Source organism: Colius striatus, chromosome 7 (genome assembly GCF_028858725.1).
Source record: "Colius striatus isolate bColStr4 chromosome 7, bColStr4.1.hap1, whole genome shotgun sequence".
Lineage (NCBI taxonomy): Eukaryota > Metazoa > Chordata > Aves > Coliiformes > Coliidae > Colius > Colius striatus.
In genome coordinates, this window is record NC_084765.1 from 22,398,084 (window position 1) to 22,412,517 (window position 14,434).

General features: G+C 45.7%; 1 protein-coding gene across 4 annotated transcripts in view; it reads right to left on the reverse strand.

The window, feature by feature from the left end:
• Positions 1 to 1,204: 1,204 nt before the first annotated feature.
• The window catches only part of GNB5 (G protein subunit beta 5), a 31,638-nt gene continuing 18,408 nt past the window's right edge, over positions 1,205 to 14,434 (reverse strand). For all 4 annotated transcript variants that reach the window (XM_062000388.1, XM_062000389.1, XM_062000390.1 and 1 more), the window contains 7 exons: positions 14,107 to 14,239; positions 10,169 to 10,312; positions 7,126 to 7,217; positions 6,956 to 7,004; positions 4,354 to 4,450; positions 3,257 to 3,423; positions 1,205 to 2,923 (listed from right to left, as the gene is read on the reverse strand). In XM_062000388.1, the coding sequence (XP_061856372.1) occupies positions 2,912 to 2,923; positions 3,257 to 3,423; positions 4,354 to 4,450; positions 6,956 to 7,004; positions 7,126 to 7,217; positions 10,169 to 10,312; positions 14,107 to 14,239 (694 nt within the window). In that variant the 3' untranslated portion in view covers positions 1,205 to 2,911. The remainder of the gene's footprint in view (positions 2,924 to 3,256; positions 3,424 to 4,353; positions 4,451 to 6,955; positions 7,005 to 7,125; positions 7,218 to 10,168; positions 10,313 to 14,106; positions 14,240 to 14,434) is intronic.

The window sequence follows — 14,434 nt, forward strand, 5'->3', positions numbered from 1 at the left end:
GGGCTGAGGTGTCACTGCTGCTGCCCTGCTGCACTCTGAGCCACACACACAGCTGTGCTCTGAGGCAGGGATGAGCTGGGGAAAGGACAAAATCCTCATTCTCTGGAAAGGCAGAGGAGTTTCCAAGACATAAATAGCTTGACAGAACAGAGCAGACGAGGGGTGGTGTCTCAAAACACTGGGTTTTCCAAAGCCTCCCAGTCAACCTTTAGTGAGTAAGAAATAAAATGGATACTTCAGTGCCCTGCTCCTCTGCCTTCATTTATCTGATGGGAAGCTAAGGCCCATCATGGTTGATGACTGTCACCATTACCGCAGGAACAAAAAGGTGATTTTCACAGGTGACAAGTCCACACAGCCTGACTTATGAGTCCACAGGCAGTGGCTCTGAAATACAAGAACCACAGGATCTCTCCCTGCAGAAACAGAAGATGTCAGCCTCAGTCTCATTGGAACTAGTGGTGGGTTTGGGCAGTGATGTAACTCGGAACAAGCTGGCTCAGCACTTTCCCCAGCCCCTCAGGAAATGAAAGAATGTGCTTAAGTTAAGGTGGTGCTTTTTTTCAGTGTCCAAACCGAGCACTTCCACTGGCCACCTTTACGCTGACTGCAAAACCTACACTAAAGCACAGAGGACAGCTGACCCCAGCACAGTTCTCTCCACTGACATAGCAGAAAGCTGGACTGCTGCATCTCATGGTGACCTGCAGATATGGCTTATCTACTCAGGAACAGCCCAAGCCTTCAAGAGCATTTTGGAGCTCAGCTTTCACTGGAATCCCACTCCAATGTGAGGAGGATCCTGTGCTCTGCCCTTTTCAGTGCCTTCCTGGGTATGGCAATGAGGGTCTGGAAAGAAAAATGTCATGTCAGCTGTGATCTTTCTGATCAGGAAAACACAACCTGAATTATGGCCTCCTGAAAGCAGAAAGAGCTCAGGTGGAGTTCCAGGTACTTTCAAGGACTGCTCGGTCTACATTGCTGTGGCTCACCTTGGGTATTTCCAGAAGATATTCTAGCAGCAGTTTTCTGGTACATCTGCATTTTGCCCTAGATTTTTGCAGAGCAAATGATCTAAGAAATTCTACGGTGCAAAAAAAAAAGTAAATGCCAACCCCCACCAAAAAATAGCTACTATTGCAAGTACCTAACTGCTGGGAAAAACAACCACATACCTGTTCTCAATATGTAAAATACGATTTATTGTATTTAGGCCATTCATTAAGTATCAACACAATGTAGTATGTTTGAAACAAACATCTTGCCAATAAATACTATCTAAACATTAATCTTTCGATAAAATGTCTACAGTCTATTCACTCAGTATTGCACAGTGAGCTCTACATGACATTTCCATAGTGCATTCAGTTTGTTACAGGGATAGTTTGCATCAGAGTTGACTTTTCCAAGTGACAACAGCTGAACTATTTCATTAGGGACTGAAGGCTGATACAATGTCCGTGTCCTAGGTGAAGTGGTTATGGATTCATGGAACCTGCTTTCATGAATTAGGAGACTTTGTTTCTAATACGATTTTTATATAATTGTTAAAAAAAATCCCACTTTCCAACAGAATGAAGATCTTGTCATCAAACTTCTGTAAACAGCCAACTCCAGCCATGAATGAGCCTGTGATCAAGCTCCCTCCAGTGAGCTTGTTTCCTCTTGCTTCGATCTAAATATAAATCATATCTTTGATCTTTTCAGAGATGTATCTCACCACTTGCATTTCAAAGGCCAGACCAGCATTACTCCAGCACTTTGCTCCCTGTGTACATCTGCTCAGGTTAGACTCAATGCCTCTCAATCTGGACACCAGTGACACATTCTGAATAATTTTCAATGCATAAATGCAGATGTAATTTCCCAATCATTCTATAATTAACTGTATCTCGGTGTTATCCAATTAAATGTTAACTCCACAGCACCAGGTCTTCGTGGGGCAGTCCTGCCGTGTCTGCCACTGCCATGCCCACATAGAGGGCTGATCACAGAATGACTGTGACTGACTTGGAAAAGATGTGACCATCAGCATAACGGTGCTTACTGCTCAGCATGTAGAATCCCTTAGTGCTTAGCATGTAGATTCCCTTAGTGCTTAGTACTCCTTCAAGTAAAAGAAAATTCACTCACCAAGTGATACAATTAAAAATTTCTAAGAAACTACTGGTTAAGTATTACCTCATGATTATGTAAATCATGTTTATATCCCTCCTCTTTGCAGTTTATCAGGTTGTATATATTTAGATTCTTTATATTCAGGTAACAGATTAAATACTTATTTCTATCTAAAAAGATGATAGGAAAAAACAGGGATTGAAAGGGTTCCTTTTCTGTACAAAAAATACATTTTTATGACAATAGCCTGTACCTTCAGAGTAGGTCCTTTGCTCCTGTACTTACTGATGAGGTTCAGTCATCCATAACGCCACCATAAAGTATGAGAATTGTTCTCCTTTCCACTTTTCAATACCAAGATTCAATGCAGTACTATGGAATGTTTCCAAAGCCTTATGCTACATCCTGATTAAATCAGGAATCTTTTTTTTTCTTTTTCTTTTTTTTTTTTTTAAACTTTAAAAGGGAACTCAATTCATGCAAATAAATACATAATGTGCACTGAAATACTCAATTCTATGATACAAGTGACCTCAGGGAAAAGTCTCTTTATTATAATTATCTATACTAGATCTAATAAAAGAAGATAAGCCTCAAAACAGAGTGAAAACCAAGTTGACCTTTGCTATGTGTTCAAGCAGATTACATTTTCTACCTAATCGTGTTAAGCTGTGGGTTCAGTGTCACTCTTTTGGGGTGTAGCAGATATTTGATTTTGAGGAGTAGCTTTTTGATGCAGTTTGTGTAGTCCAGGGTTTCAGTCTTCATTGGATTCTGCATATGGGATCTTAGGTTAAGCCCAGATCTGCAGAGAGAGAGAGTTGAACATTCATTTATGACATTGACTGTTCTAGCAAACGTTGAATGAAAATGTGGGAAGGCAGATAGAAGAATGGTACAGACTGTGAGTAGCAACGGTACTAGTTAAGCTATAAGTTCAAAGTTTAACAGTTGTGCTAGCAACTGTGTTGCTTTTTTTTTAACTTGAATTTTCTGTTCACGTTTTACACTGTTTTTATATCCTCAACAGTCCCTCCAGAGTCAATTTTCCTTAACAACCCTCCCCCCTTGCCCCCTTTTTGAAACAACCAAACGAGAAAAGAAAGAGGCGCCCAGCGTAGGTGCTGCCAGCACTCACTCGGAGAGTGTGGTCCCAGGAGCCCGAGCAGAACGCCGTCCCGTCAGGAGAGACCCGCAAGGTGCTGACACGATTCTCATGCCCGAACAGAATGGATACACGGGACCCCTTCAGCACATCCCAGACGTTTATGGTGTAATCATTGTAGCCTGCAAACAGCAGGCGACCTACAAAGAGAATGGGATTTTGCAAAGTGAGGCTGTAACACATCTTGCCTGCAGCAAGGGCCTTCTGCAGGACAGTCCTCACCCACTGAGCCACACACAACCCAGCTCTCCTGTGCTCTCAGACACTGAACCAGTTAACATTTGTTAGTTAAAAATATAACTGAAATTGAGTTGAACTATATAGAATCTGTTCAGTCATTAGAGACTGAAAAGCACTTTGACAGCTAATGAAGGGTGATAACATTTTGCTCAGACTTTAAGCAAGAGGTTGAATACAAATGGTTGAATGATTAGTAGAGGATTTGGTAAGTGATTCATCATCCCCAACAAGCTGTAGTGCTTGTGACCATAACAGAGAGGATTGCCTCAGTTCCAGGGAAGGCAGTTCGCCACCCACTCATCCCCATGCAGGGTGAATGGAGGAGCTCTGCATTTGTGCAGGAGAAAGGAGAGAGAAGACTCAAGCTCATGCCTCCAGATCTATAGTGAAAAATGGCAATGTCTCTGTCTTAATGCTCCTCTAACATACTTTTAGCGTCTATTAATCATTTATTATGCTTTAAAAAACTATTTCTGTAAGCGTGCTTAATAGTCTAGTTACGCTTAATGTTTTCTTTGAAATGTTTTTCATCATTATTGTGAAATTCTAGACCAGCTGTAGTTAATGGCAAAATATTTCCTGCCTTCAGCAGGGCCAGGAAAATACTTTTCATTATTACAACAAAGAAATAGCCAGCAAGATTATTTAAAGAGTAATTATTTTTACAGAGGCAAAAAAAAAAAAGGCTTCCATGCATTAAATGTTTCTTTTGGCACTTGGAATTACTTTAAATAACTTAATAACAAATGCTTTATCAAATTAAGATGGCAAAATTCTACAGTTGCCCTCACATCCCAACACTAAGATAATGGCCAAAGTTCAGGTCTCACCGCTGAGCGAGAAGTCCACACTGGACGCTCCAAAAATGATGCTCTCTTTGGAATAAATTGCTACTTCTCTGTCTGCACGAAGGTCATATAAACGGCACTAGGATTAAAACAAAACCAACACACATGCCTCGGTGAAGGCTGCAGTTAGTGGGTACTAAATGTCATTGCAAACATGGGAAGGACCGCAGCCTAACAAGCATCAGGGGAGCAGCCGCTTGGCTTCTTCTGCTGTTTCTGCCCACTCTAACTGGGACTCTTCTGGGGTCTGACAGGGATCTAAGCAACACAAGGCTGTTTTGTGTAAATTGAGTTCCAAACCAGTTCTCTAAGCTTCCTGCCTGTCATGCTATAAAGAGATGAGTGTTGGGCTTTGGACCATGGCTACCCACTGAGAGGCCCCCATCATCTGTGGTTTCCTACCATGTTAGGGCATCCTGCTGCCAGGGAGGGGCATGGGGAGACAGTCTCTAAAGATAAAGTGTTTGGCCACAGCTGGAGTCTGTCATCTCTGGCTGCAGTCATCTTTGGGAACAGGACATGGTGCTCAGACAGTCCCTTGGCATGGGGAAGCCTAGATGGTAGTCCTAGATAGTAAGACAAGATTGCAAACAGCCCTTGCCCTTCTGTGAGGCTTCTCCATGTGAAAAAACTACATGAAAATAATGCAAGTGAAAGAATATATTTTTATAAAGACCTTGGTTTGCATTTCTCATGGAAAATTCCCAATCACCTCTACAACCTGCTCTTCCTGTTTTTACCATTCACCAGCACACTTAGGCTTGATTAACATGGAAATAATGTACAGACAGACCAGACTTATTGCCACCAGAAAGGCAGTCTGTTAGCCCTGAAATAAAAACACTCTTCAAACTATTGGAACTGAAAACCTTCCTCAGTAAGTTAAATTTCAGCAAACACTGTCCAGATAGGATTGTTAATATAAAGACTTCACTAACGAAAAATGGTTGGGGTGGGGAGCCTGCACATAAAGGAGAGGCTGTTCCATTTACAAGGCGGTGGGGAGCTGCCAGGTGTATGAAGTCCAGGTCTCCCAGTGCCCCACGCTGATGAGACTGTGCTGATAGGCAGTCAGGGTCAGCGCAGGTGACAGCACTGCCATGTGAGCATGCTTTTATGGTTTCCCTCCAGACAGTCAGAATTATCTGTTCCTTGAAATCCCCACGTATATAAATCAGGTCAAGTGATAAATCAGTGTATCAGTCCATAATGCTGAAAACACTACCCTCTTCATTTAAAGAGTGAAGTAGATGAAAACTGGCAAGACCCCTGTCAAAAGCACAGAGATGGAATTTCCAGTTCTCCTGCTCAAGTCAGAGGTGTCAGGTACAGTTACGACAGAAAAACTCAATCAAATGAATTAATAAGCACAGAAGCCTACCGCTTGTGGCACTGGGTGTAAGAAGATAGTGCTCTCATTGGAGTTTAATGATGGGGAATTCCTCCACCTCACTCCCTTCCACATCTCAAGTGCCAAGGTTCTGCATCCAAATATGCAGAGAGCCATTGGGCTCACCACAGCACTAGAGGGATTAATTTACAGTTGCAGGTTTTAAGACCTAAAGGCAGTGTATGCTCTGCAGAAGAGACTTGAAAAATCTCCACATCCCTTGAAGACAAAGGAAATGTTCCCATTGAGTTTAGCTAGTATTGGGGCAGACTCAAAACATGGTGAGGGCACAGTACTTTAGAGTCTTCACCCTCATGCCACTTGGTGTGATGTTTGAATAAATAGGAGAAAAAAGGTGCCGGGTGCCTCCCAAATGTCTGCTCTCAAGTTACACTCAACTGCTATCTCAGTCCCTGCAGGGCTGTCCTACAGGCAGAGCCTGGTCCCCCATCGGGGACCCACCAGCCACGTGTATCATTCAGGCACCAGGAGATTAAATGGCATTTTGCATACAATGTGTTGACCAAAATGACCTGTCAATACATAATGTGCCCCTCCTTAGCAGCTCATAGATAAGTAAGATACAGTAAGAGCTATTTTATCATCTAGGATGACCTGGATGCTGTGACTCATTGCAGTGAAGAGCTTTGGCAGTGAGTCAGGCTGACAGAGAGATGTCCAAGGCCACCCTGGGGTTACACTCTAAAAATGCATCGGGCTACAGAGGCCAGCTGACCAGGTCTGCCCAGCTCTGGGCTGAGCCCACAGCCTCTCTGCTTGCCAGGACACATGCACCCATGGGCAGGCTCCCTTCTTGCCCTTGAGCTCTGTTGCTCCTGACACAAGCTGTAGCATTTCATCAGATTCCTTCCGTGTTGTGACCAACAACTATATGAAGCCAAGTCTCTTCCAGTAAGTCAACTAATTTTGATAATGAAACTTCAAACACAGAAAATCTGTAATTAATATTTGGACAGTCCCTCATGTAGAAGAGTTTGCAGAGGTGACCTACAAAGTGTTACTAGTTTTCCCTATAGCATTAGATATAGTATTTTATATAATAGCATTATTGTTTCTACAACTTTGGTATCACAGGCACTTAAAAGTCCTCTGTGCATGTGACCTAGTCTTTTAGGAAACTCTGACTTGGGAAGTAACAGAACTTCCCTAAAGTAGGTTGCAGAATTAACATACCGTGGCATCGTCTGAACCAGAGGCAAAAGCATCTCCACTTGGGTAATATCTGTGCATGAGTAAAAAAAGACCAGAACACATTACATTACTTGGATGAGGTCAGGCTTCAAAAATAGAACCAGTGCATTGCTCAACATCACAAATGTGCCCTCTCCCAGAAACACACTGACCTGACACTGTTGATATCTGAATCGTGGGTTTCAAATGACTGGATGCACTGACCAGACCGCATGTCCCAAACCATGGCTTTCTTGTCACATCCCTAATAGGACAAAAAAGTTCACTACAGTTATGCAAATGGCAACATTCATCCCTCATGTGCCTGACACATGTCATTAAGCCCCATTAACATCCAAATGCCCTGAACATCACAGCTCCAAGGGGACTTAACCAGCAAAGCAGCCACAGAACTGGCCACACCGGTACCCGCAAGCCCAGTGCAGTAGAAGTTGGGAGCAGAGTAGGTCCCAAAGGCTCAGGCCCCGGATGTTTGCACAGGCAGTTCCCCACCAACCAGCACTGGCAGCCCTGCTCTGCTTCTGCTACTGCTGTACCTCTGTCTGTGGTCCCACTGTGCCACAGACCTGCACAACTGAGTCAGTCTCTTACCACTTAATGTGCCTAATATAAAAAATTCATACCCATCATATAAAACTTTAGTTTTATAACTAATTCTTTTCACACGCTGAAACAGAAAATGAAATAAGTGCGTTGCAGAGCATCTCTGGCCCGGCCTCCTACCAGTTAACCCCTGCCCTGGCTCTGCACCCATGTGCTCAATGGCCTGGCTGGGATGAGAAAAGAAGTCCGACAGCATTTCACCTCACTGTCACCCCTAACTTGCTCTTCCAAGCTGCACTTTGAAAAGATGGTTTAATGCTGGGTGCTTGCTGTGAGATGCTCAGCATCTTGTCCTGAATGCTCTGGGCAAGGAAGGGGCTCAGCTCAGGTAGTCTGCAAGGTCCTTGGGGCAAGATCCATCTCAACTGCCAAGTCTCACTGCTGTTACAATCGTGGTGAGAGGAAAAAGAACAGGGACTCATAAGAGTGACAGAAAATTCTAACAAATCTGTGCCTGCTGAGGCTGTAGATGAGTCTGGCTCCAGGGCTGTGTGGGAAGCACAGGGCAGGCCAAGGGCCCAGCAAATCCTGCCACACGTGCTATGTATTTTTAAGTAAACATGATGGCTAATTAAATTAATCAGTCTCTTCACAATTCCTTTTTTTTTTTTTAAATTCTCTTGTTAAAATGAAATCCCAGGTTTTTTTACTACTGATGTAATAATTTAAAAGAGGTAATGTTGCTTTGTACCAACTTCTGGTTTCTGTGCAGGGCAAACCAAACAGGAGAGAGAACGTTTTGTACTCAGCATATTTCCCTCTCAAGCCCCACCACAGCCCAAGCCCAGCCCTCTCTATTGCTTCCATGTGCATTGTTCTTACTGACCTCTCTGTGAGTTTGGGGACAAGACCAATCTAACAAACTGGTGCTTTGACTCTTAAGGTTTTGAAGGAGAAGCCAGCAAACATCTGCAGAGAGAGGGGCCCCCTGAGTGCTACCCAACTCACTTTGAGCAGCAGGGCTCAGAGGGCACTGAGCACAACAGCCCAGGGGGCAGCCCTGAGATCATCCAGGAGGGACAGGGTGTTCAATTAAGTTGTTCAATGTCATGGCACCCAGCCTCCATGCTCAAGGTTACTGTATTACATAGGCACAGGGTGCCTGTCTATACCACACCTTCAGGTTGCACTGGTTTAGTGCATTGGCACAGTGTAAGACAGATCTTCGCTGAAGCGATGTTCTGCATGTGATGAACTGAATCCCTGTAAGTATGGACATGCCCAAGCTGCTACATCGACACAAGTATGACATAGTCTGTTAGCAGCACCATAGCTGCTTGTAATTCTTTGCCCTATAATAAGCTGAACTGTTCCCAGGGAGAATTAATCTGTCCTTTCTGGGAAGCACGCTTGGTGACAGGAAAGCCTGCGAGGAGTAATGCACTTGGATAGAATTAGCTTTCAGTCACGCTTCAGAGCAGCTGTGCTAACAGAAGGCAGACTGGGCCAGTGTGCTGGACTCTGCTCCTGATGGGCCAGCCAAATTTGACAAAAGAGCTATAACAGAAGAGGTCCAGGTTTATTGTGTAGGGATGGGACCATGACTCTGAGCACGACAAGTGAAATCCTCTAATCCACAGCCAGCACCTTCTGGCACAGTCCATTTCCACCAGCAAGCACAGGACCAGCCCTGGGCTGAAGCTGGTAGGGCTCACAAACCAGGTACCTTCAGCAACCTTACTGGTAGCAACCTGCCTCCAGTAAGAGAGGTCATCTCTCAGCACCTGCACACTCAGTTTCAGATGTGGAAAAGACCAAGACCACCTCAAAAAGGAGATGAGCACCATCCCACTCAGCTTTATGCCTTGCCTCCTTGCTGCCAGGCTGTGTACCAATTGCTTGGCTGCTTGGGGACAGTGATCCCTCAGCAGCAGGACAAGGTCTGGAAGATGGCCTGGGTACTTTGCCAGACCACTCCTGCAGCCCCAGTGAGGTCTGTGTGTTCCTCTGGGCCAGGACCGGGAGTGGGAAATGTTTGACTGATGAAAGGGCTGTAAATGGCTCTGGTACCCCTGGAAGGCACAGGAGACACAGCAACAGCTGAAGATGTGGCCACACCTCATGTCCCTGCTCCACCTTGTATGAGGGTTAAGTCAGCTACCCTTTGGGTTCTGGGGAGCAGCTGAGGGACACGGTGGCCCCACTTTGATGCCCCGAGCAGCTGTCTGGCACACCCTGTCCAGCTCCACAGAGCTGGGCACAAGGATGGAGCCAAACGTGCAGGTTGCCTGCTGTGTGAGGCTCCTGTTGGCAGCTGCTCACACCTCTGCTGTGGTACGAGCCCACTGCTCCAGCTCTGAGTATTTCCCTTCCCGGGAGAGGCCTTGTTTTGATCTGGGGCTGGATTGCTTTGGTGTGGGGTGGAATTTGCTAAGTAGGCAGAACTGCAGTCAGACTGGCTGGGTGGGTTTGACCCCACAGACAGGGGTTTAATTTGCTCCAGCTTGGAAAATGTGCTTGCAATGAGTGGATTGCATTGGGGCTTCCAACACATACTCCAGCACTCCCAGAAGATCACGAGCCTCCTGCTTTGCTGTGTTTTCCCTTCCACAGTCCTTAATTTTATATTATGTATAGGAAGCTCCTGCTTACCCCAGAGACAAATGTATTTCCCGTCTCAGAAGGGGCCAGATCCAGGCACAGGACATCAGCTCCATGACCATGGAAACTCTGTAGAAGCTGCCCACTCTCAACATCCCACAGAGCACAAGTTCCATCTCCGCTTGCTGTCAGGATCTACAGGATGTGGCAAGAAAAGCCGCAATACAAAAATCAGCAGATGATCTTCAAGGTCACAGAGAAACACATACGACACATCCGCCCAGGTCAGCTCTCAGTTAATAAAAGATGCAACAAAGCAAAGCCATAAAACCAGTGTGAACCTACTACATGTGAATGAACATGGTTCATGCTTTTTATTTGTAAGGAAAGAAGTCAGAGAGGAAAGGAGAGCTGTACTGACACAGCTTTACCTACGCAGTGTTCCAATGATGGTCAGTTTTGTGCGATGCAGTTTGGAGAACTGATGGCAGTAAGGATCTGCTGGCATTTCCACAACCTCCAAAAAGGAGGGAGAACCAGCCTGCTATTCCTGTCTGCCCTTATATTTAACCCTATCCATATTTAGGCTACAGGATTTCAACTGGGGTAAGGAGAAGAACTGTCGGAGTTGACTATACCTGTTTAACTCTTTTTTAAATTTTTTTCTGCTTGAAATAGCCTGGTTAAACCCAATTAATTGGGCTTAAGACATGGATTTTCTGAACGGGAAGTAAGCCTGTCTAGACATTTGTTTGGTAAGTCCATCACCTCTCACTTGTCCAAAATCATTTGTGTGTGAAAGGGTTTGAACTTACACTGACTGAACATGCTCACAGTTTCCCTCATCTGCTGCAGTGCTTGCAGAAAGCACATGTGATCAGCGCTTGTTATTGTGGCTAAATCCTGATGATGCTCAATTGTTCAAAATTTCCCCTTGGCACCCAAAGCTGTTATGCAATCACAAATTCTGTAGGTTGAAAGGGGCTCTGTGCACTGGCGTGGGAGGAGGCAAGGGTGAACTTAGAAGAGCTCGCGATCTTGCACATAGGTTTTTCTCATGGTTAGTGAGGAAACTCAAGGGATCACAGTGGGTGGTTAGAAGCTAAAAAGAAAATACTCTTCAAGGAGAAAATGATCACACAATCATGAAATCATTCATACAGTTGCATAAAGGTTAAACACTGAACATGTTTGACAGATGCTCTAAAAACTCCTCCCATAAACGGAGGTCGGCAAAGCTGCAGAACAGACTGTTCCGAATCCTGCAGCAGAGACACTAATACTCTGAGATTGTAGCAGCAGAAGAAAGTCCTGACTTGTCTTTCTGGCCAGCTTTTGAGCCTAGATCAATGAACTTCTCTGTTCCGAGGAATATTTGTACTTGGCTGAGGAATGAAGACTTTCAGCTCTGAAGATTTGCTCTTGTAATAGCATGTAAGAAAGATACAAGAGGCACAGGAGTAGCTGAAGGGGTATGGGAAGGGTCAGTTGACAACCCAGAACTCCAGATAATGCTTAAGGAGAAATGTTATGGACTCAACTTCAGGGAATTGCTGTTTGAAAACCAAAGCAAAACAACAAACAAAGAAAAAATCCTCTCCAAATGTCCCAAATGTGAAAGGAATTAACAATCTCTGCTCTTAGACTCCAGCTCAGTGCAGGAGGGGCTCTGGCAGTGTGGGATGGATTTCTGCCTGCCAGCAAGGCAGCCCTTGCACATGTCAGGATAGCAGTGACACAGCCCCTGCTCACCCGGGCCATGGCACCAGGGCCATCCTGGCCATGGCCGGCTCCCCAGTCCTGCTGCCCTGCCAGCGTGCCTGCCTGCCCTATGCAAAACACTTGAGATCCCAATTAACTGCCACTATCAATAGACATGGAGTATTGTCACGTGGGGAGCACTATCACACTGCAGAGCTGCAGATACCTAATTTAGCAAGAGAGGCTCTCCAGCTCTCTGCCCACTGAAGAGGGGAAAGCTCTCTCTGGCAAGACTGATCTAGGGCACCAAGAACATGGTCTGCAGGTCGCCCAGTCCTGCAGCTCAGCACTGGTCTCGGCCCAGGGCGGGAACGTGGTGAGGAGCAGCAGGGATGGGACACCTTCTTTCAGCACCCCCACAGCCTGAGAGTGGCTTTAATCCATGATGAACCACCCCCAAATCTCCTCTCTTTCCATTGCACTGCCAGAGGTTCATAGGCACACCAGCTCCTACTTTGTCTTTCATTCCTCTGAGGGAAAACCAAGTTTCAGACAGCAGCCAAGGCAGGGCAGCACTACCACAGCACAGAGCAGTGGGTGCTCTGGGGGCACTGGGCTGGGGGACACCCCCACCACATGCTAGGGCTGCCTCAGGACAGGTACCACATCCCCCAGTGATGCATGCTAGGGGAGCAGAGCTGCTCCACACTCAGCCAGGAAAGCTCCTGCACACTGTGCCTCCTGCACCACGCACCCTCAGAGTTACTGAATAATTTTAATTCTGAGTCCATTATGTAAAAGGAAAAATACAAGGAATCCCCTACACAACAGTGTCCTAACAGAAGCTTAGCCAACCCACCTGCTTGGATTTGCTTCAGTAACATGAAGTGCTATAAATGATCACTTATCAGACTTTCAATCACACGAAAAATTACTTTTAAAGTCTTCAAAAAAACCTCTGAATCACTAAGTATAGAGCATCTAAATCCACCGTGGTGTTATTTAACTATAGTAACACATTACCTTCAACATTAATGCAGTTTTCTGTATTTAATATGGAGAAAAGAACCCTCATTTTTCTTTCTTGTTAATTATGAAAAATAAGTAACTATTTTTCCTTTCATAGGATTTAATCACAATGCCTACAGGCACGGAGAAGAAAAAGGGAATATTGGTTTTCTGTCTCATCAAAAACCTTCCACGTAATTCAGGCTGCTCTAATTCCGCAGGGCTCCTGCACAGTAAGGTCAGGGCTAAGCAAGCCTGAGCACTGGGTACCTCCACCGCTTGTCTCCATGGCAATGGACTTAAATTAGCACCTCCGGAGTCATTACACAAACCCTAGAATGACACACACCAACATGCTATCGGGCATCTCACATCCTGAAATAGACACAATGAAAGCCGGTATCTCCTTCAGAAGAGCTCCATATATCTGGAAAAAAGGGGACAAGGTATTCCCTTTCCAGCAGCTCTGCTGACACAGAGAGGAAGGAAAGTGCTCCCTTCTGCAGCTTATTTTGCTGCAGAGCTGCACTGAGCAGAGCTTCAATTAAATTCAAAAACCAGAAAGGACAAGCCAATTATCCCAGCTGCTTTCATCATCTTTCGTGTTCCTGGAGAAAGAGATCTGGGAGATACTCACTATAGAGGAAGGCTGGCCTGGTCTCAGATGATCTGCATTTAGTTCCTGGCTTTGCTGCCATCTCCCACTGTGGGCTTCTGTGCTCCAACTCCTGCCTCCCCGCAGCCCAGCTGTGAGATGGGGATAGCCTCATCCCCTTCCCTTGAGGGAACACACCACTGCACCTACGGACAACAGGCCTGGCTCTGTGGGGCCATCCTCAGGCTCAAATCTCTCGCTTGGCACAAATGGAAAATACTAAGAATGAAAGCAAAAGCAAAGTTGGCTGGATGTCCAGGGCCAAGCAGGCAAATGACACATCACCATCAGCTGGCATAGCACATACCCAACATAGTCCTAGCTGAACCGGGTTTTTAAATGTTTGTATCATTTTTGCTCTTAAAAGCACGGGCCAGCACAGCCCCATTGAGCAGAGCACACACAGGTACCAGCAAGCTCTCTGCAGAAGCAACAGGCCTTTACAGGGTGCAGGCACGGCAGCCTGGCCACAGCAGACAGCACCTTTGTTGCCCCCAGTGAGGGTTTCCCAGGAGCCCCTGCATGGGGTGGGACACGGCCCTGGGAAGGTTACCAGCACCACATACAAGTGCAGCTCATGTTAGGTGCTGCTGGACGGTGAGCAGTGGGTAGGGAACGCATTTACCTGCATGTCTGAGTTAGTGAAGCTGCAGGCAGACAAGTAGTTTGTGTGCATTGCAACTGATTTCTTCTTTGCAGCCATATTTTCATTTTTGTCAAATGTCAGAGGGTACACAGAACACTTGTTGTCCAGGCCTCTAAAGAGAGTAATAATAGCAATAACAGAGAGAGGAGAACTGGTTAAAACTGCAACAACAAAAGGCGAGTGGTGATAAGAAGGAAACCACCTGTCAGCGCTGCACTGCCAAAGCCTTACAAGTGCCGACTTCCCCGTATTGTGCTGCGGGATCTCCCAGCACAGGGAAGCCCCAGCTGCCTCCAGCCTGGCAACT